At 38.9% G+C, this 24,522-nt stretch overlaps 1 protein-coding gene across 4 annotated transcripts in view; it reads right to left on the bottom strand.

Annotated features, from left to right (window-relative positions):
* LOC126457914 (run domain Beclin-1-interacting and cysteine-rich domain-containing protein) overlaps positions 1-24,522 on the bottom strand; it is a 209,873-nt gene that overhangs the window by 70,974 nt on the left and 114,377 nt on the right. For 3 of the 4 annotated variants that reach the window (XM_050094600.1, XM_050094601.1, XM_050094603.1), the window contains 3 exons: positions 17,954-18,128; positions 8,971-9,102; positions 982-1,190 (listed from right to left, as the gene is read on the bottom strand). In XM_050094600.1, the coding sequence (XP_049950557.1) occupies positions 982-1,190; positions 8,971-9,102; positions 17,954-18,128 (516 nt within the window). The remainder of the gene's footprint in view (positions 1-981; positions 1,191-8,970; positions 9,103-17,953; positions 18,129-24,522) is intronic. The other variant, XM_050094602.1, reaches the window with a different exon arrangement.

Raw genomic sequence — 24,522 nt, 5'->3', positions numbered from 1 at the left:
TACCTTGAAACTACAAAAAACAAGTTGAAATCATTTATGCCTGACAGCTACTCCAACACCATAGATGAATTTTTGAGTATACAATATACATGCGGTTGGGTTACATTCAACAAAATTTGTTGTAAATTAATATTAAAACATCCAGTTATGTCAATGAACAATCTGTCGCATTGTTTCCACATAGAAAATTACTTATTTGTAAACCTACTGACACGTGCCACAACATAGTGATTAGCTACAAATGAGGCCTACAAATGCTAGACTAATCTTTTAAAGAATAATAAAAAAATATATTAGTTCAGTACATCCATTATTGGATTAAGTTATATATGTGAGTCTATGAATTTGATGTTAGACACTAAGTGGAAGTATCTCCATTCATACTGCACAAGGTACTAAATATTGTTTGATAAATTGCACTAGTATTACTTGCCCTATTTTATCCAAGATGCTGCAATGATGCAACATGATGCACTATACTTTCTTTGAACAATACCTTACCTAAGTTCTCTGAGCTTTGTGGATATGATGAACAAGCATCATATAAACACTTCACTACCTATGCCCGGACTAAGCAGTTAACTGAAGTCCAGCATTTGCTACTGAAAGATTCATACAACAGTTTCATCTTATAATGGTCTGAATGGTCACACTGAGGTATTTCCATTTTTTCTAGGTATAACATTCTGACCTTACCCTTACCTCCCAGTATGCAGCAATTTCACACACACAAAAAAAAAAAAATTTCTCATTAAGAAAATCTGCAAGTTCTGCAGGCCCTTATGTACTGATAGTGAAGAAAACAGAGAGAAGGTGTCAACTTAATTTCAAAAACTGTAACAATGGCATAAGGATATGAACCATCAAGTGCAAAGCATATTAAATTTTAGGTTAATTACAGTAGCATGTAAGCACCTGTTCTTGGCAAACTCTACCTGCTAATGAAGTGCTATGACTACTGAACAATGTTCTGTAACTTACTTGTTGTGGAGCATCCTGTTCAGAAACTAGCCACTGCAGGTCAGAGGCACGGGGCAGCTGCTTCTCACTGAACTTCCGTATCAGTGATAAGGCAACTCCTTCGGCTGATACAATCGACTCTGTCAGAGGCACATCAGTTCCTGTGCGGGATACAGGGGGCCTTGAAAGATCAGCCTCAGAATACAGTGATGCCATTGAAACAGAGAGGCCTGCAGGAATCATGTATAAAGTAGCCAATGAAGATTAACTTACAGCACACTCTAAACCACACAATAAAAAAATATACACAAAATAAAATGCTTGTTACAGTAAAACTGACAATACCTATACAAGACGGATCTAACATGACTCTGAGGAGAGTTACCCTTTGCATTGGTTTAGTAATTTAGCACGCATTCACTACCCACCCCACAGACTCTGTCATCCAGGAAGATTTACAAAAGATCTGCCAGTATTAGGGGTCACTGTTGCTGAGAAATTTAAATTTTTAGTTTCCAGAATACTTGCTTGAGGATTATATAGATGTTGTAAGCAGGTGAGTTTTTCATAAAATACAAGGCACAGAAGCCTCCCTGGTTGCAAGAAACTGAGAATGAAATCTCCCAGGTACAATTTTGGTAATCTAAAACCTTTGATATGCATCACTAAAACTGACACAGCAGCATTCAAAGTGAAAAGATTTTCCCAGTGTTTTCTGTACATATCATCTCTTTTGGAATGCTAGAAGATGAACAAAAAAATTGAAAAACCATGTACAAACCAAGAACACAACACTGGAATCTTTACTATGGGCAATGTATAGACAATAGCTGTAGTAACTGGGACAGCAAACCACTGCCTTAAAGAACACCATATCGTGTGTGAACATTGATGTGAAAGCATGTTGCCAACTCTAAATCTGAAATATCTTGTCTGAAGCACTGCACTATAATAATGAGAAGTACATTACACAACTCTCAGCTTTGTAGTTGTTACATGATGTTTTATCAGCAGCCAATATAAGACTAATTACTATAAACCAAGACAGTCAACTGGTTATGCCACTGGCATATTGAAGGATACAGACTACCAGCAAAACAGTTAATATGACGTGCATTACAGTAGTATGGGCTGCATAGTCCACAGGTAAAGATCTACTTGTTTTCCACAAAAGAATGCTATTTCAGTTTAACAGAGTACTTTAGTAATTTTTGTTGTTTTCTTCCATATAGTTTCTAGTTTATTGCTGAATAACACATTTAATGTCACTGCCATCTGAGGTGCAGTCAGAATCATTTTAAGAAGAAAGACTTCTGAAATGCGCAGAAACTGCTTCAAATGATTAGGCATCTTAACTTTTCCTCCTTGTACATATATAGAACTATACTATATGTCACAAAAGATAGTGCTGAGAGGACTACAAATGCTAGTGTACACATCAACAACACATGGAGGAAGAATGACATACAAAGCATACCCCACTGACTGACAATGCTTGAAAAAGGACCTCAGTACTCAGGTATCAAATTACTAAGTCTGCCTAAAAAACTGTGTGACCACGTACATGACACTAAACTTTCAAACAACCTAAAAAACTATTTATCTAATTTACCTGTCCTGAGGAACCTGCTCATGGCGGGTTAGCACATAATGATGAAACACACTATGCAGGTGTGTAGGTGTTTCTGTGTGGGTGGGTGTTTTATTTTTTTTTGGGGGGGGGGGGGGGGTTGTCTGTGTGTGAGAGAGTAGGAGGGACGGGATGGGAGGAGAACGAGGGAGTTCTCTGGATCCTGCATTGTCACTGCAGTATGGAATGATACCTCCTAAAACAGCCATGATGATGATTATTATGATAAGATGCAATTTGGGTACTATAATAAATACCAACCAACTGTCCATTTTCTCTGATGTTTTGCCCATGCTATTGGCAAGGGCTACAGGCCAGGTTGATGCAGTCCTTCCTTGACTTCAAAAGAGCCTCATGCCAAAAGCCAAAGCATTGTGTCTCAAACAGAAATTCACTAAAAAGAGAGAGATATTTCTTGGAGATGGCATTTAATTGGGAGCAATGTATGGCATTGCATTCTATCTGACCATTGTTTTATACTGTGAACTACAGATAAGATGTCTTAATTTTGACATAGGGCTATGGAAAGGATGACTGCACCTTTCTACATTGCCAGAACAAAATGCAATTGAGTCCTCTCAGCAGATTTCTGTTAGTGGCAGGGTTGGGATTCATGTTGGCCTTAAATGGTATTTTGTAGAGCTAATTCAGCATTATTTGGATACTGTTTTTGGTGTAATTGTTTGACTGCCATTAGCTTGAATGGTTGTTAATGTTCATTTCTGTCTTTTACTAACTCACATGTTGACGCTGTGGAATGGATAATTAATTACAACTCTGGTCATCATCTCACTTAATTTTTCCTTACCTCTGACAGTGCTTTTATGATTCACTCAAAATACTCTAAAATCTGTTATGGCACTCAGTATTCCATCAGAGGGCCAACTACCTGGCAGATTTCATTGAATAATTCTATCAGCAATCACATTCATGAGTTACATGCCGTCTGTTTTTTCTATTATTCAAACTTTGCAATGAGTACACGTGGAAACTGCATATGATTTGTATTCAAAGTCGCTGGGAGGAGGGGAGGGAAGGGGAGGGGAGGGGGGGGGGGGGAGGATGATGAGAATGAGGATATGGTGGGTGAGGTCTTAAACAAGGTAGAAGTAAATTATCACAGCAAAATACAACAGCTGATCCTGATGTGGTTCCAGGTGAAGCTTCCTTATCAGGATCAAGGAATACAAGACTTTGTTGAATTAAAAATAATTTTATTTACTAAAAATTAAAATAATTTTAATCTATAACTAATTTTGTACAAAAAGTTAGTTACATTTTGCATGGCAATGAACCTGGTTGCCAACATACAAACTGTCAATAAATATCTAATGAGCTGTCAACAATTGTGACTGATGTATCAGTGAAGTGGAGGCTACTGAAAATGTGATGATAAAATTGAATAATGAAATTACTGCTAAAAATATGACAGTATTTAACTCATCTTGCAGAAGCTTTCCAAACTAACAGTAGACATTCTTCAGAGTCTAGTAGACATGAAAGCAAGGATAATAAAAACAAAAAAATTGCATCAGCTCTAGGTAGACAAGAATTTAGGGGGAGAAGAAACTAGTCAGTGCATTGTTCAAGGTCAAGAAGAATTTAACAATACATAGATTCGGATAGTCAAGAGGATTTCAAAAGCCTTACCATTTGTAGAAGTATGAGGTAATACAGGAAACACACTTATTTTAGAATGCACATAGGTCTCAGCAGTTGTTACTTTCATCTCAGTGATGAAGGAAACAAAAACAGAATGCAATATATCAACAACACAATCTGTCACTTCCTTCTAAGCCTTATTCTAAAGCAGAAAATTTTTCCTGTGGAGATAAGTTTCTTCATACTAGTTCTACAGTAATTCAGGACCTACTGTATTGTGGATGCAATTAGTTTCTGAGACTTTTTCTTCCATTCCTTTTTATCTTTCCTGTGGAGATTGTATATAGCATTACAACCCATGGTTCTTTGATGGTTTAAAACAAGTCTCTTGCATGGGTAGAAATAAGGTAGATCTCTGAATCTGTAACATTAGTTTCTTGACACCAGTTCTAAGGTAATTCAGGACCCACTGTACTGTGGATGCAGTTAGTTATTGGAATTTTTTCTTCCATTCCCTTTTGGTGTCAACTGTGATTTAATAAACTGTGAACTATCTCATACACCCAACAAAAGAACAATCTTAATATTAGAGTTATTACTTTCTGTTCTGCTTTCATGTATTTCATGTCCATTGATCCTGCAAGATCAGTCAATTGTATGCCTTTCAGAATAGCAATGCATTTTTCTACATTTCGATCACTTGGTTCTTCTCTGACCAAATAACTAATTTCTTTCTTTGAGGGTGTTGCCCATCCAATCAACCTAGTTGGAGTCAATGTACACAGCTGTCAATCCTACCAGATCAATAAGTTCATTCTTTATTGTACTGAAGCCTACTGATGACACCTCCACCACCAGCCGTTCCTCCAGATTTTTCTGTGGATTATAGTTTTCATTTACATGCATCCATATTGCTTCTAAATGTTTATACTTGTGTAACGTGCTGTCCAAATGCAACAGAGTAATTTTATGTTGCTCACAGAACTACTTCAATATTATAATCAGTTCATTCAGTTCACTTATCTTGCAACAATTCCCAGTAAGACGAAACTCGTGTTAGTGTCAGAGAGTGAGGTGCATACCACTCCTATCACAGTCATCTCTCACATATCAACAGAGCTAGTAGCAAATGCAATTGTGCTACTTTGCATGACACACCATCAATAACATTTGCATCCTTCCCCTCAGCAGCAATTTGCAGCAGTTTCTCCGATTTACGCAGAGTACATCCTACTTCCTCTAGCCTAAACCTTTTACAGTCTCAATCCTCTGTCATGCCTCCCTTCTTCCTTTTTACTGTAGTATGCCTTTTATTTCAAATTTTCTTTTTCTTTCCTTGCATCAACTTTATTCACTCTCTTCTAGCTGCTCTCCCTCTCTTTTCCATTTCCAAAGCTCATATTTCCTTCCATTTTTCTTTTTGTCTTTTATCAGTATACAGAGCCACTATAAATGATCCATTCATTTTCAAAGCTCTGCATTTTCCAAAGTATTACATGTACAAATGTGATTGGTGCTTGAATAGAATCATAAATACACAAAATCTGCATTTGGCACTCCACAGATACTCCATGAGTGCTCCTCTGGTCACACAGCATGTTCAAGCGGTAGTCAAGTTCATTTCCCACCTTATGTAGAAACATCCTGTCAATGGTCATCAAAGCTGCTGAGTAAGTGTTCCACAAGACTAAACAGCTAAGGTCATCAGTCACCTATTCACCCTCCAGGACAGAAGCAGTGTACCAAATCTTCCTGCAAATATAATAGATTTTGTGAACAAGTTTGAGAGAGTGTTCTGTATGTCTGCAAAGCATGTATCTTATATGGAACATGGGAACCAGCCTAGCATTCAGAAGCACTGATGCATTCTCTCAACTGTTCCAGGGTTCTTGGCAATGGGTACGCTTAAACATGGTCCTTAATGTATTTCCACAGGGAAAAGTCACAAGGTGTTAGGTCAGGTGATCTGGGTGGCCAAGGGAACAGAGCCAGATCATCTTCACCACTACGCCCAATCCAGCTATCTGGAAGTTAATCACTTAGATAGTGATCAACACTGATGTTCCAATGAGGAGGGTGTCCCATCTTGCTGGAAAATGATATGCTCAGAATCAACAGTCAGCTGTGGAAACAACAACAATCACAACATATCAAGGTAAGATGTACCTGTCAGTGTCTTCTCACAGAAGAAAAATGGCCCATACAGCTTTGACTATGACACTGCACAGAAAACATTAACCTTTGGTGAATCTTATTCTTGTGCCACATTTTTATAAGGTATTTCAGTGTCCCACACACTCACAATGTGGTGATTAACCTTCCCAGGTAAATGAAATGTTGCTTAGTCACTAAATATCTCCTTGGAAGCAAAATGGTCATCCTCAAGTGCTTTCTGCATTCTGATGCAAAACTGAAGCTGCTTGTCATAATTTTATGGTTTTAATTGTTAACTCAGCTGCAGACTGCACAGTTTAAAATGTAACTCATTCCAAAATCTTCCATGCAGTTTGCTGTGGTATTCCAAGTTTGTGGTTTGCGAGGACCATTTATTTTTTTGAACTGCGTATGAAACTTTCTTTCACCCTCCCCACAGTTGCATCTGACACAGTTGTTTCACTGGTACTTTTCTGTTTACAAGCACAACAGTGTCTTCAAATTGTCAGTACCAATGCTATGTTTACATGGCACTTCATTTTTATAATTCCTTCTGGATGCACACTACTCTGTTATAAATGTCTCTCATATTCCAGCAAACAAAAACTCTTTGCTTCCTCTGTCATTATTTTGTGAAGGCACTGCACTAGTAATGCCACCTGGTGGGCGCCATGCAAAGTTGATGAGTTTATGGTTCTATTCATGCACATATAATACTTTGGAAAATTTTCAATTTTAAAAAACAATCATTTATAGTAGTCCTGTACTTCAGATTTCTGAACTGGCTACCTTATTTGATCACTTTCTCTTTACCTATCTTTGTCCTGGATACTACTCTCATCTCATAGTGTATTATTTTTCAACATTTCACTCTAACCCGTAAACCCTTCCCCTCTCTTGTCCATCCAGCATTCCCTTTCTGGATAAACAGTTACTGTTTATGCGGAATACTTGCATTGTGTGTGTGTGTGTGTGTGTGTGTGTGTGTGTGTGTGTGTGTGTGTGTTTTCAAAGAATGTCTAATGAGTGGAAAGCCTACCTCCTGAGAGAAAACATCCATGTAAAAGAGAAAGTCTTAGGTGTGTGTGTGTGTATGCATCATTTTGGGCCCCATAAAATTTGTGGTAGCTCATCTGTTTTCATAATTATTTGCACTAACAACTGGTAAACTGATATTGTACATGTCTACTTCACATGGTATACTTCACCAAACAGTGCTAAAACCAATTTAAGATGCGAGAGAATGTTGAAATGTTAAGTATATTTTAGAAAGTCAATTTTAGAAAGCAAAGCATGGTACTACATTATGCACTGTCCAGTAAAAGTAATGTAACAACTATCTATGTTTGACACCAACATACAATGACCACTCACAGACAGCAGGTGGCAGCACTAGAAGTGGAGGGTAAATAAAGAGTGTCACGGAATGCAGAAAACAGTGCAGTCATTGTTGTAATGCAATTTATTTGAAGTTCAAAAGGGCACAATCACTGGCTTTTGAGCAAAGGGTGGAAGCATTTCCAAAACAGCTAAGATTGTAAATCGTTAACATGCCACAATGGTTAAAGTTTACTGTGCATGGCAAAATGGCGTTATCCAAAACTAGCGCCATGGTGACGGGTGCACCACGGGCCATAGACGAAAGGGGTAAATGATGGCTGTGAATAGATGTGCATCTGGTGAGCAACTCACTGCCTAGATGAATCAAGGGGCTACCAACAGTGTCTCCTAAATGACTGTTCAGCGAACATTGCTATGTATTGGCCTCTGCTGTAGGTGCATGGTTCATAGACTACTGCTGACTGCTGTTTATTAGCAATGAAGGCTGGAATTTGCACACCAATACCCCAACTGGACATCCACTGCCTGGTGACAGATGGCCCTTTCACATGAATCACGTTTCATGTTCCTCCAACGGACCGATGGCCATTGGCACATATGGCGTGAAACATACTGCAACAATCGTCAGTAAGGTCCCAGCCGGAGGAGGGAATGTTACGGTCTGCACAAATCTTTTGTGGCATTCACTGAGTGATCTCATCATTCTGGAAGTCACAGTGGATCAATACAAGTATGCACCTATTGTTGGGGTTTACTTTTCCTCAGCACAATGACATCTGCCAGCAAAACAATGCAATGTATCATGAAGTTCACAGTGTACGTGCATGGTTCGAAGAGCACCAGGATAAGTTTAATGAACTCCCCTGACCAATAAACTCCCCACATTTAAACCCAGCTGAGACTCTGTGGGACCACCTCGATCAGGGCTAGAGCAGCTTGCCATGGCACTGGAGTTGCCATGGCTCCACATCCACCTTCCATAACCTCACTGACACACTTCCTGTATGTCTCACAGTACTCTGTGATAAAGAGGTGGCTATTCAGACTCTTTTGATAGTTGATCTCATTGCTGTGGCCGGACCTTGTGTAAACTACTGAAGTGAGATTATTTTTCAGATTATATATATTGCTAGGCAAACTTTGAATCTTATTTAATGGTTATATTTTGAAGGCTCATAATTGGCTACTTAATACATAGTGTGAAATATTTGCTCAGTTTTTTAATGAAACATTGATGTGTGCTATAAAACTTAAATATGACGACAGAGGATTAGGTTACATACCAGCATCTTTAAGTTCTGTCAAATTTTTAACTTCGTCAATTTCTAGGTCATCTACATCATCTGTAGAAATGCTTTCTGATGGAGTTCCGGGTGATGTCGACAATGGGCTCACACTCTGATCTGTTGTTGTGGCTGCAAAAACATAAGGCATATATGTAAGCATAGGCATCCGTGGTCGTCGTCACTGCCAATGAAATTCTTCATGGTATGTGACTGCATAGTCAGGAAAATTCTCCTCAGGGTGTTTTGCTGTTTACTGAATGAGAAAAACTTTAGTTCTTGTATACTAGCAAAAGAAGCTGTTTTCATTATCTGATAAGGTATTGAGGATGAGGTGGATGAGGAGGAGGAGGAGGAGGAGGAGGATGAGGAGGAGGAGGAGGATGAGATGGATGAGGAGGAGGAGGAGGAGGAGGAGGAAGTGGACGAGGAGGGGGGGGGGGATGTTCAATGTCCTTTATTGGTGTTTGCCTTATTTCTTGTCATTGGCGGAAATAGGTGAAGTGGAAACAGGTGACAGTTACAGTGTAGCACTGTTTTTACTTTTTGAAAGATGTTCTTGGCTTGAAGACAGATGCAGTTGCTGGCACCCACAAAATCAGTTGCAAGTGTGCACTAGTATATTAGGGTGAGATGGGGCAACCAATTAGTGCACGGATATCTGAATACGATAGATACATTCGTCTAAGACAACACATCAAGCCAATGGTGGCAGACCACCAAGATGAGAGTGACAAAAAGATAATATTTTGAGAAGCCCATGTATTAGTGAAATGGCCACTTACCCTGACAAAGATTACAGAGGCAATAGAAATAGCCAAGCAACCCACCAACATGAATACAGAAGATGGGTACAAACTTCCGGCATCTTGGCTGCCACAGTGGCTGTAAGTACACAGAGTATTGGGACAGCTCAGCTGGCAGGCAGTAAGTAAATGGTGCTACTCCATACCTACTGCCCATTTCTCATTTGTCTGTCTCCACCAATGGCAACAAAAAGCAAAAATTTATTCTCCTCATCCTCAATATCCTATCAGAGCACAAAAACAGCAGCTTCCACTAGTATATATGAACTAAAGATTTTCCTCATTCAGCAGTCAGCAAAACATCCTGAGGAAAGCAATTTACAACAGTGGCCGAAAAGTCAGAGAATTTTACGTACTGTCAATGCAGTTACATACCCTAAAGAACTTTATTGTCTGTAAGGCATATAATTATTTGCATGCATGGTAAGTGCAAAAAAGGGATGAGTCACCACAGCTTTACTCAACATGCATATACAATTTTGGTACCATCTACAGAAAAATAAAAGGGTGATCTGATAAAATATATATGGTTGAGCTGTTTAAAGTATGCACAATATGTGCACTAAAGACAGCAACATAGCTATGGATGATGCAGCAGACTAAACTGAACAGAAAAGGTGATTGAAGAAATACATCAACCAGCCACTTGCATCTTGTGATAAAAATACATTTATATGAAATGTGGCTGGTGCTGTATTTCTAGAAGTAATTCAATCCGCAGCCACAGAGCTCAACCACAATTAACATAGACCGATTAATGTGGACAGTTAAGTTTCAAAATCCTAAATCTGTATAACATTTAAAACAGAAGGAGTGAAGAATGGAAATCTGTTAGAGTGTTCATTTTTATCTGTGTGTTGCTTTTAAATAAAACAAATGGAAGTGTGGTACATTTATAACAGCTGAGTATATAATAGGTATTATCTTCCAACAAATAAAGGTACAGAAAAAAGGAAAGCAAGGGCAGAAGTAACAGAGATATCGTATTACACCTTAAAGTTAGGGCAGATGAATTCAAGAGGGTTTCATAGTCCACGATAAGAACAAAATTCTTCTACACATGAAAATTACTATACTCTTGAAAATTGTGCTCTTAAATGTCTTTGTAAGAGTATGAAAAAGAAGAATGGAAAAAAGAGAGGGTATAAGGAATGACATTTGGAAGAAAAACTGTCTGTTACACTGATGAACTAAAGCAGTATGAAAGATGAAACAGCCGTGTCAATTCGGCATAGTACTATATGAGGCAGAAGTCACCAACAACCGGCTCATACAGTTTGTGTGAGAGAAACTAGGAGTGCATGTAAAAGTAGCAAACACTGATAGGAGCCATCGGGTTACCCTCTGGTGGTCTACAACATTTTGCTATAATTTTCTGATGTTACAACTTTTCTGTACACAACAGCATCCTCTGTAAAGAGAAACATCGATCAGCTGACATTCTACATTGGTTCTACGTAATCTGCCCAGTAAATCAAACTGTTTGTTTCTTCATCACTCACTATACAGAAATATTTTCATATCTTATTCAACACCCCTTTGAAAAATCACGTACGAGGAAGGTTTAACAATCTTACAGTCACTGCTTCCCTCCTCTACTTTAAATGAATAAAAAAATTCAGATATTTTTGTCAGCAGAAAATCTCAGGACACTGTTGAGGGAAATCAGTTCTCTAAAAACTGATCAAGATAATTTCTGGAAAGACATTTAGTTTTATACCAGACAACATCTGTCTCTTCTATCTGTTCTAACTCCTTGAAAAAACCAGTTCATCGCTGGTAAAATGAAACATCATAATCAATTTATAAAGATGACGATAATTTATTTGACAACTCTCTTTAGAGATGAATATGGTTAAAAGAAAACCATAAAATACTGAACACACATTAAAACGTAGCAGTTACCTAAAAACAAAAATCACAATAAATACGTATCCCCCCCCCCCCCCCCCCCCACACACACACACAATCCAACTAACAGTTCTGTGATGTGTTGCACCATTGCCTAGGTTGTGTGTCTCAGGCTGGTATGGAAACAGGCTTTCATCATAGGCCAATAACAAATTTGCCCGAAAATCCTTCAGATGTTCTCATACACCAACCTTGTGTACTTCATGGAACCCTTGATGGTAATTAGTGATTTTCACCATACTCTCTCTATTAAGTCTGTGGCATTTTTACACTGCAAAGTTTTCTGTAGTTGGGTGACAGCTGAACTTAGTGCAGATTTGCATGCTTGTCCCGGACAGCTGAACAGCACTCCTCACCCCAACAGGGACAAGCAGTCTTGGTAGCAGCCTCAATGCCTGTAGAATAAATGTATCAGTAGTGTATTAGAGATCAAATCTGTGATGTGATCCAACCACTGCTGATTGCTGTCACCATAGTCAAACACAGCTGTCTAGCTGCACAGTTCATTTAGCCTCTATCAGCAGCCATGTATGCAGTTATCTTTCAGGGAACGGCTCAGATTCTTAAGCGTATACAGAATAATAAATGGTCATTGATATGCAAGTTATGGACAACTTCACTTGTAATGCTCATATTCCTATTTCTAATATGTCCTTTAATTGTGCTTGTCTGGAACTTGTGTTTATTTTAGAGTAAGTAGCAATCTATCTTTTCCTACATTTTGATATTCCTAACTGGAATTTTCATTGTCTAATATACTTTCATTAACTTAATCAATATGAGAAGCAACAGTAATCAATTTTCAGATTTTTACTTCCTTTGTAAATAAATTAGGAACGGAATTGTAACAGGGTAATGTCAACCATCAGACAGCTGTATAACAGTGCAGGGTCTGTATCAGAGCTACTTAGCTCAGTGTACAAAGAACAACAAGACTAACAAAAGGATTGGAAAGGAATTTGTTATCCACATTATCAGGAATAAATGTGTATTCGATGAACTCTACACAGTTAAGAACCTCTGCAGTTGTCGTCTAGTGTAAGATTCCATTTTGTCTTGAGAAATAGATTTATCATTATGAGTAAAATGAAGTTTTGCCCAGATACATGCCAAAATTAAAGAGATGTGTGTTAATGTTTACACTGGAACACTACTGTATTTTGTATGATTGCTACGTATATTGCAGTACACGTATACTTAAGGTGGTGTCTACCAGAGCAGCTATTTGGTCCAGACAGAATGCCTGACATCTACATCAGAAAGGCTGAACTACTACTGAAGCAGGCTATGCATTTCATCTAGCTGACAACTGCTGAACTGTTAATAAAGCACCCTATGAACCAATGAGAAGACCAGGATATCAAGATAGAAGTATGAAATACTTTAGGAGTAAAGGTAACATGAAATAGGATAGAATGCTGGCTATACCACAAAGGAGGTGCTTAGTGACAGACAAACACATTGAAATAAGACAAAGACAAAATAACATACCACACAGAGCCCTTTTTAAGGTATAGGACCCCCCCCCCCCCCCCCCCCCACACACACACACACAAATAAAAAACAAGGTGTTTTTACTGTTGGTTGATTTTAAGTGATCAATATATTGCGAGATGCTACACCTTCACTTGTTTCCTGTAACAACGGTTACCTTCTTTTCTGAATTTCCCAGTCACTGTCTCGTTTTCTTTTGATGTTGTGGTCCTGCTATGCAGTGCCACGTATATGACCGCTGACTTCTTTTATGACTGCAGTGCTTCTATATTTTAAACAACTCACTAGGATACTACAAAACATGGTTTTTGTAATTCTCCTATATTCAAATAAATTATCAACTCTCAACAACTGATAATTAAAAAAACTTCTCAGACAAAGTGATGATACACTATGCTTCATGTCTGACCAAAACCGTTAAGTTCATACTTAACTTGAGATAGCCTAGCATGCTGTCTATATAAGACCACTCATTTTCTTCAGTGCTAAATCATTGTCACCAGGCTCCTTTCTTCTTTGGAGTCCACATCACCCCCAAAGCATGACTGCAAAGTGCAAGTGATCCCTCACTGGCCAGTCCAAATTACACATCCATCATTATTTTCTGCACTGTGCCTGCATTTTTCTTTCTCATATATGCACATAAATTCCTACAAACCCTGGCACAGTAGATGCTCTTTATGGTACTACAAATTGAAGTCACATTTCTCACATGCACATCTTTCATCGATCTAGTAAAGGGAAAGTGAGACATGTTGCTATGCTTTATAGCAGCATGTCCCACTACAACACATGGCCACTGTTATCTCCGGGCTTGTTAGTGGTCACATCCATGTAGAACACTGCACAGTGGTTGCTGTGAAGTTAACAGACCACATGGCTGCTTTCACAGGGGGCCCTATATCTGATGGGGTATGAGATGCCTGTGACACAAATGTAGTAGGTGACAGTGGAAAGATGTACATCAGAGGTCAAGGTCTATTACAGGGATATAAGCCATTGGAGCAAGGGGGTTGGGAGTAATTGTGGAATAGGGACAGACAAAGGTATTGTATAGATTGGATGGGTGGCAGAATACTGTTTTGTGTGTATGTGTGTGGGGAGGGGTAGGAGGATATTTTTCATTTCAGGGCACAATGAGAGGTAGACAAAACCTTGGTGGAGAACATGATTCAGATGCTCTAGTCCTTGGAGGGGGCTCTCCTTCGTGATTGGGTATGTGGGATGTGGTAGGTAACAGGGAGAGAAGGCATGGGATACTTGTTTCTGGACAAGGTTCTATTCCAGCAAAGGCGACGCCACCTGCGAAAACAGCCATGTGGTCTGTAAATTTAACTGCAATCACAGTGCAGCATTTTATGTGGACACAATCATTAATCAGCTGTGAGTACACATGCATGGCCACTGCCAAACTTGGACCTAGAGTCAGACGGATTACACAGTTTACGAACACGCTGCTCAAAATGGTGTGATCGACTTCAACAGTTGCTTCACAGCCTGTGCCACCTGGATTCTTTTTTCTAATATCAGCTTTTCTGAATTGCAGGTGTGGGAACTCTTCCTACAACATAGATTCCATTCTCACAATGCCCCTGGTCTCAACCTCCACTAGAGCCTACCCCCACCTGCATCTATCTATTCCCCTGCTCCTACTCGACTTATACACATGTCTACAGCCCCCCCCTCCCCCCCACTGCACATGCGTAGTCCTTATTCCTTCTCTGATTCCCTTCCCTCCTCCCTCACCTACTGCCCTTCCGCTCAGGAACTGCCTCTCAAAGTTGCACATAACAGTTCATCACCCTGTCCCCGCCGTTTCCCAACATAATCCACAGTCAGACTACAGCGTCTTCCCAAACCACTACCCTGCTACCCTCCTTGATCTCTGTCTCATAGTTCATCTGTATCCCTACTATCCCCCCTCCCTCCACCCCCAAAGCTGAGATTGCTAATCACTGTAGATGTGCCTTAGTAATGTGTGTGTGTGCGTGTGTGTGTGTGTGTGTGCGTGTGTGTGTGTGTGTGTGTGTGTGTGTGTGGTGGGAGGGGGGGGGGGGGGCGCGCGGCATGCACTCTTTCCTCTCCTATCCAGCAAGTTGTTACCTTTACTCCTAGATTATTTAATTCTACCAGGACTTTCTATCACCAAATTGTGAGAATAAAGTTTAATTTGTTAAATGGCTAAAGGCACACTCTATAAACTGATGGTAGTCCACTGCACTACATAAAGATTGTTTTAAAGATATCTTGGTTAGACAGCTGATGATTTTAGACACTGTGACATGTGACACCCTAACACCATATTCAGTTGTGCAATGAATATATGCTACTATTTAGTGAACTGTGGGCAGTTAATGAGTAGATTATGTGAGTTTTGGTTCTTATAGTGAAAACCGTAATGGTAGAAACAATTTCTAATGATGAGAGATTTTTGGAGCATTGCTCAGGGATGTTATATTTTGTTCCATTAGGACTGAAATTTAAACAGAAGCTGGCATTTGTAGAAGAATGGGGATGTTACCAGAGAAATTGGCAGTTGCCCCATCTACCAGACCAAATAGGTAAGACAGTAATTGAACAAAAGGAATTTTGTCGCCAGATTCAAATTATTAAGTAGGGGTTTATTTTGTAGTGTAAAATAAAATATTAAACAGTGTATTTGAGAAAGCCACATCTTGAAATCTTAATGCAGGCATTAATACAAACAGCCAACAACAGGGAAAAGAAAACTAACAAAGACACAAGCTTGATAATTTGAAAAATTCACGGGTTTCTATCAATTATACAGAAGGTGTTTAGGATTGAGAATTTTAGTGCAAAAAACCCTGTGCTTCTGAACTCACCATGTATTCCAGACCTAAACCATTATTTCTATCATCAAATGAAATGCTGCCAATGCATGCCATATTAACTGAAGTAGTCACATGCAACACAAAAATAAATAACAGTTTCACAACATAGTGTTGATTTCTGTACATGTGAGAGTTCAAACTATTAATATAACAACTGCAATTATTTTAAAGCCTGGCTAAAATATGGTCAATATTTATAATTTAAGAAATGCAGTTTCAACAAGGTTGTTGCTCACTCCACGTTATAAATTATTATGAAACCATTAAACTAAACGTTTAATGAGGTGACTTGATACAGCTGTCAGAAATATGAAGAGCTGCACGCTAGCCATTAGCTGAACAGATTTATAATTTATTTTCTCCCAGTTTCAGTCATACTGAACATCTTCAAAAGAAGAAAACAAACTGTATGTCAGATGGATATGCAATTCAACCACAGGATAAATTGAAAACCAACATAGCCAATTTCACTATTGTTGGTAAGGTGGGTCAAATGAGGGTATGATAAGGGTTTCCCCTGCATACCCCAAACTTAATACATATGGGAATCTTACAGCATATGGTATTTCATTGCAAACTAATTACACTAATCATATTTCAAAACACATAATGATCATTCAAAACAGCATGATCACTGAATGATCATTCTGTTTAATCTTAGTGATATCAATTTTGTGCTGGTTCATTTTTTGGAAATGATGCCTTTAGGAGTGATGGTAGTGGTGGTGGGAGAGCAAGGGAAACTGTAATTTTAAAGGCACAGAAAAGAACTATTTATAGGCCTCAAAACAGGCATGAAAACATGACATGACATGACATGACTTCAGTCTCATACAACAGCATTGAGTAACAATTTGAGCCTAACACAAGAGGGCTAGTTACCATAAGGAAATCACTTTGGTGGCATAGAATTGCGCCAAAGCACATGCTTAGGTGCCACAGCCCACCTGTTGGTCAGTGACCAGTGAGTTACAGAAAGCAGGCACACTTTGGTGTGCCATGTATGTGACATTTATGGCAGCCACATAACAAACCCACTTTGGCAAGTATAAATACTGCCCTTCAGCACAGGCCAGACCAAGAATTATCAAATCATTTGGTCTGTGTTCGCTACAGTGTGGGCTTCTGCCATGAGGCCTTCATCTCTCAACCATCATTCTGACCAGGCCACATGTCAGAGGGCCCCAGCAATGATGGGCTGAGGGTCAAACCAAAGCCCTTCCAGGCACTAAGCCACTGTGTGTCCACCCTTGCCAGACATCGTCAGCCAGCCTCGCCTATAGCATGGCTGTGTCACCTTTCACCTCGCTGTTTGGTCTCTTCCCCCAAACAACCCCGAACCAGTGCTATCGGCTGCTTGAGTATGTGCACATCACAAGGATCCCACGCCACTCTGCTGAGCTAGACATAGTAACAGCCGGCTGTGTCACTACATCTTGTGCATAGAGGTCTGAAAACATGATACCCTGCCACCCAGAGCCACAGGTACACTCTGCTGCAAATCAATACAGATATCTGCTGATGAATAGCTGTGTCTGATTCTGCCAGTCCCACCGACATCCAGTAGAAAATACTTACACTCATTACAGTAGTACCTGGGAGCATAGCAGAGAAGATCCTATTGCCACCTCAGATCCACATTTGAATCAAAACACTGCAAGGAAATTTTGTGAGATCCAAATCTACATATATGACACACAGTACAGCATGTTTACATTTTTTATTTGAAACTTGAAACACAAGACATCACAGGGTATTTTCACAAACACAAATTTTGCCAAAACAAGTAACATCCAAACTTAACAGATGCCTTGAGAATTGCCTGTCAGCCAGCAGATGACTGCTTTGACATTTTCAATGTAGAATCAAATGTTGAACCTGTGACATCGGATATGAAAGTAAAGAAGGTGTTATACATACTGTCAGTTTTGCCATCACTAAGCAGAGATGTATTCCAAGCCTGACGCTGTTTTTCTTCTTGGCACTGGCGGCGGCGAATGCGAATTCTCTGTTTTAAATGATACATATCTTCATCACTTTCCTCTCCAACAGCATTATTTTCCCTACTGACGCACAATTTTCTATTGCATTTCATCTGGAATTTCAATAATTAATTATTAATATAATACTAATGTTTCAGAGTAAAAGTGCTTCAGAAATCATAGCAATATGTATCCAAACTAGAAATCAGGTACGAAAGTCTATGACAATAAGAATTATTAAAAATATCCAACAGACAGGGTAAACATAATGGACTACCTAAAGAGTATGCCCCAGAGGTTAATATTAAATCTCTCTCTTCTGAAATGGGAGAAAGCAAGAGAGTGATTAATGTAGGGTTTAAGAAAGGCACAGGAGCCATCCATCCCTCGTCTATGTGTTAGTTCAACCATTTTTACACCGTATTATCTTTGCTTACTACTGACTCATACAAGAACATTCGACTAGAGCTAACAGACATACAAAACAGAAATATGGTTGAATCTTTATCTTTTGGTAATAATATATTCCACTGAATGTTAGCTTCAAAGTGCCCTATGCTACTACATGTAAAGAACAAGATTATTTAGTTAACAGAGGATCTGATAGGAAATTATGCCAATATTCAATGGAATGAGCTCATATTTTCATAGGAAAGATAATTTCAACAGCCTTGAAAATCAAGAGAAAAAACATTGACAAAAATAGTTTTATTTGATACATATTTTACATTTTACTTTTTCTGAAAGTTCATTATGTTCTCATTACAAAATTGCTACCGATCCTTTCGCTTTCAGAAGAGAATGTGTTTGACAGTACAGAAAAAAATGAACGAGACCTGAATTTACTCTTTATAGACAAAAAAACCTATAGTACCAGGTTAGATGGCACAGCAGTTAGCACTCTGGACTCGCATTCAGAAGAACGACGGTTCAAACCTGCGTCTAGCCATCCTGATTTAGGTTTTCCGTGATTTCCCTAAATCACTTCAGGCAAATGCCAGGATGGTTCCTTTGAAAGGGCATGGCCAAATTCCTTCCCATCCTTCCCTCACCCGGTCAGACCGATGACTTTGCTGTTTGGTCCCTTGACCCAAATCAACCAACCAACCAAAATGAATAATGATGAACTTTTAGGACCACAATATGACAACGTGGCATCAAAAACCAATAACTGGCTTTACTGCCCATAGATTTCTGTCTCAGTTTCTTTGAATGAAACAGGCGCTGGCTGAAGAGCCCAAGACAGACTCCAACAGGCAATTAGTCAAAAGTGATAGTGGCTGTGCTATGGAAGGGCATCATTCAGTAAATCTTTCAGAAGAATAATCAATTAAGAGTTCTGCTCCCAGACTCAAATGTGCTATTCAGAATGACAGAGGAAATTTGGTTTCCAGTTTTCATTCATGAACATGAGTGTGCACTCTGTTCACCTGCAACGAAAAGTGTTGATTCAAGATTTTAATAGGAAAATTTTCACATGTTTACTGAGCAGTCTGGATCTGATGTTAAGTGAATACAAACTTTACTGCAAGCAGAAGAAAGGAAGATTAGAATTTAACAACCCAGCCCCAAGAGTGCTGGAGATGAAGCACAATATAGGACAAGGATATGAGGAGAAATTGGACATATCCCTTTCAAAGGGACCATCTCTGCATTTGTCTTAAACAATTAAGGGAGACTATGGAAAACCTAAATCTGGGCAGGCACATGGAGATTCAATCCCACTCCTCCCAAATTTGTGTCACAAGACTTAATCATAGTGTCACCTTGTGCAGTATTGATGCAGAAATATTTCCTTGGTGACATTTCATCTTGGGACTGATGAGAAGTTGACACGGGTTGTCACTAATTGGTTCAACAAAACACATTTTATCACCACAGTTACAATCTGTTAAAACTTGTTGAGCATTAAGATTAACGTATGAACTCTTGATGTGACTTTAAGAAATAGTTTTTATTTTTCTATAATCCTCAAATTTATTTATTCACTTTTAACTTAATTACTTTTTTTAGTATTATGTATTAGGTAAGCACAGTGAGCGCACAGAAGTGTGGTTACTAGGTGCAACCAGAATACTAGAGCCTTGGTCGGCAAACATAATGTGAAACATCCTTAGAGGGAGTAGCTAGAAGAGGACACCCAGCACTGCTGGTGTTGTCATGGAAGATATGGCTGCACAATCAGGAATGTTTTCATAGGTGTTAATCTAAAATGTTCAGCAACTGTTGTGAACTAAGTCTAGACATGCATATAAATACTGATATCAGACATTCATTATAAAATGGTTGTGTAAGGCAAAAGTATGTGCAACAATATACTAAGAATCCTAAATTCCTTGGCAGCACATGATAAACCCACCTCCCCAATGGTAGGCTGCTGTTATATAACTGGTTTCGAAAAAGGGACTAACGTAGGGACAAATTTTCCATGCAGTTAATTTGACTTCTCTTTTTCAAAGACACTACTGTAGAAGAAATTAATGTGGGCAAAACTCATACATTCATTTACCTGACATGCATAAACTTTGTGGTAATAGCACCTTTTATTATCAACAAGAATATATAATTTACACGTCCATGCATACTTTGATCAAAATTTGTTGGTAGAGTACATAAAATGAGGGTATGACTCATTTCCCTGCATGCTCCAACCTTAACACATATGGGAATCCACAGCATATGGTATTCCATTGCAAACTAAATACACTAAGCACATCTCCAACCACAATGGCAATATCTGCATGGCAATCCCACTGCAAACCTTGACTGATAATGGTCAGCACATAGTGTGATTGGAGGAAGGGGGGGGGGGGGGGGGGGGGTAAAATAAAATAAAAAAATAAAAAAAGTCTACCCACGAAGCAGTAACAGGAGAACACAAACACACAAAAAGGTTCAACTCTTATGCAAGCTTTTGGAGCCAGTAGCTCCTTATTCTGGCAGAAGAGTTGAAGTGGAAGGAAAAGGGGTGAAGGAAAAGGACTGGAGAGGTTTAAGAAAAGGGGTGAAGTCTGGAAAAGTCACCCTTAACCCCAGATTAGGGAAGACTTGCCATCTGGTAAGTCTCCCCTGACCCCAGGTTCTGGGTGACTTTTCCAAACTGTACCTCTTTTCCTAAACCTCTCCAGTCCTTTGTCTGCCTGCTTAGCTGAGTGATAACATGTTTGCCTACCATGCAGTAGACCCAGGTTTGATTCCCGGCTGGGTTAGAAATTTTCTCCACTTGTGGACTGGGTATTGTATCATCACCACCACCACCACCACCACCACCTCATCATCAACAACACACAAGTTGCCTGGTGTCACCTGAAATAAGACTTGCAACTCAGTGGCTAAACTTCCCTGAGTGGGACCCTCCCAGCCATCAATGCCACATGATCATTTCTTTTATTTTTTTTAATTTTTTCCCAGGCCTTTTCCTTCATTCCTCTTCAACTCTTCTGCCAGAAGAAGGAACCACTGGCTCCAAAAGCTTGCATAAGTCAAACCTTTTTGTGTGTGTGTTTTATCCTGTGGCCACTTTGTGAGCAGATATTTTAATCTATCCAATTGCACTATATTGTCAATGCATAGTGGGTAATATAAGAGAATCTTTCAACCCAGAGAGATTTGTTCTACATCTACCATCTATCCTTTGCAAATGACCATATAGTGTGTGGTGCAGGGTACTTCATGTACCACTGTACCTTCCTCACCCTCCCCCCCCCCCCCCCCCTCCTCTTTTCTGTTCCAGTTGCAAATGATTTGCAGGAAGAATGATTGTCGGTAAGCCTCCATGTTAGCTCGAATCCCTCTAATTTTACTTTCATAGTCTTTTCACATGATATACATTGGAGGAAGCAATTAATTGGCTGACTCTTCTAGAACTGTACACTCTCAGAACTTATAAAAGTAAACTACATCGACATTTACATCTAAACTCTGAAAACCTCTGCAGAGTCCAAGGCAAAGGGTACATGCTACTGTACCAGTTGCCCAGATTCCTTCCTATTCCATTCACATATGGAGCACAGGAAGACTGATTGTTTAAATGCCTGCATGTGTGCTATGATTTATCTAATCCTGTCTTTATTATCCCTATGTAAGCAATACATAGGTGTTTGTAGTATATTCCTAGAGTTGCCAGTTAAAGCTGGTTCTTGAAATGTTTTAAGCAGACTTTCTTGGGATACCTTCAAGAATCAGCCAGTTAAGTTTCTTCAGCATCTCTGTGACATTCTCTCACAGGTCAAACAAACTTCTGACTATTTGTGCTGCTCTTCTCTGTATATGTTCAATATCCCCTGTTAGTCCTATATGGTACAGGTTTCACACACTTGAGCAATATTCTGGAACCAGTCACACAAGTGATTTGTAAGCAAGCTCCTTTGTAGATTGATTGCACTTCCCCAGTATTCTACCAATAAACCAAAGTCCACAACCTGCTTTTCCCACAACTGAGCCTATGCGATCATTCCCTTTTGCATCCCCACAAAGTGTTACACACAGGTATTTGTATGAGTTGGCCGATTCCAACTGTGGTTCACTGTTATTATGTCATAGGATACTATGTTTTTTTTCGTTTTGTGAAGTGCAAAATTTTACATTTCTGCACACTTAAAAGCAACCTGTCAATCTTTGCACCACTTTAAAATCTTATCAAGATCTGAATAAATATTTATGCAGCTCCTTTCAGACAGTACTTCATACTATTAATATAGTTCACAAGGTCATTAGTATACACGATGAACAGCAAGAGAAAGAGGGAAAGAAGGAAGGATGTGGGTTTCAAGGGAGAGGGTAAGGAGTCATTCCAATCCCGGGAGCGGAAAGACTTACCTCAGGGGGAAAAAAGGACAGGTATACACTCGCGCGCGCGCGCGCGCGCACGCACACACACACACACACACACACACACACACACACACACATATCCATCCGCACATATACAGACACCAGCAGACATATGTAAAGGTCCACTTACAGGCCTTACAGTCAAAGCAAGATTTACTTGCCAGTAAATGTATCAGGACTCTAAAAATAAGCCCTACAATCAAACTAACTTCAAGTTTTGACTACTAATCATAGATGTAACTGCATGAATTTTGGATCACTTGTCATATGATACTCTGCAAATTTCACAGAATAATTTTAAAGAATAAATAACATTGTAAAGACAAAATAATTTTAAAGAATAAATAACATTGTAAAGACAAGCAAGAACCAAATAATGACAAATATTTCCACTGGTCAATAATGCCAATTAACGCATGTTTAATCGTACATGATGGGAACATTAATGTTAATGTGACTCAAAAGAAACTGGAATATAAGGATCTCAGGATTAAGGTTGACTGAATATGGAATCTAAAAACTGCTGATGTAATTCCTGTCATCCTTTGTGCCCTGGGATCAACACCATATAATTTGGAGAGCGCTCTGTCTAAAATACCAGGAAGTACTGATAACAGTCAAATACAATGTATGGCACTGTTTGGATCCAAACATATCTTCTGTAAAGTACTGTATAATTGCTTAAGTCACCAGGTCTGCTCCTCAGTAACAAGAAGACCAAAACTGACAGACTGCTTGGAGGCATCTGTCTGGGGTTTTCTGACCAACAGTTGTTTAGCTATAACCTGACATTTTGCCAGAAAAAAAACTATCTTGTAATCTCAGAGAACTGTTGACGACAAGACCACAAGCAATGGAGGATAATTCTTGGAAAATGACAGCCTCTTGACTCTAGCAAAAAAATCATATCAATACGGAAACCATTGGCTGAAAAATCTGAAACAGACGTCTCTAGGCAATGTGTCAAGAAGTGGACATGAAAGTCTCAAAGTTAATTTTAAAATACTTCATAGCTTTAATTTTCCTTGCGTAATAATGGAATATATGTCACCGAATAAAAGAATAACACAATTCAAGTGATTCAATCAGAGCAAAATATTCTTGGTAAAGTACTCAATTTGTTAAAGTCTGTCGAGTGAAAACCAGTAAATTCCCGATTCTGCAGACAATCAGACTCTCATGCATAACACAGCTTCAAACTTCTGATTACATTACAGATGAGTTAAAGTGTTCAATATTTGATATTAAGGATGGAAGTGAGAAAAATTTAAGCAATGTCTAAATTATGTTTACTGTTTGTTGGAAGTTAGTAAATACTCTCATTATCACACACTAGATGAGTATAATCAGGGTAATTTGCATTCCATTTTAAGCAAAAGCTAGTTTTCCACATATATCACAGGTTTATAATGTCATATCTCTTGAACTATGTTGTGCAATAATATAGCTTTGAAGATACATTCAGTGACCTCTGTGGGTGCTTTCTGCCAAATGTGTTATGAATAGAGTTAGTAGTAATGAAGAAATAATTAAAACATTGTGGCCGATGTGGCAGTTTTACGGCATGAGCGGCAAAAATGTGTACACGTTAAACTTTCTTTCCTTTCATCATTATGTGGGAGGTGTCAATAACAAAAAGTTTTATAACAGTTTGAAATTATGTGTAAAGTTTGT

The sequence above is a fragment of the Schistocerca serialis genome, chromosome 2 (genome assembly GCF_023864345.2).
Source record: "Schistocerca serialis cubense isolate TAMUIC-IGC-003099 chromosome 2, iqSchSeri2.2, whole genome shotgun sequence".
Taxonomy (NCBI): Eukaryota; Metazoa; Arthropoda; class Insecta; order Orthoptera; family Acrididae; genus Schistocerca; species Schistocerca serialis.
The sequence above is the reverse complement of the archived record's forward strand: the minus strand, read 5'-3'. Positions and strand labels throughout refer to the sequence as shown.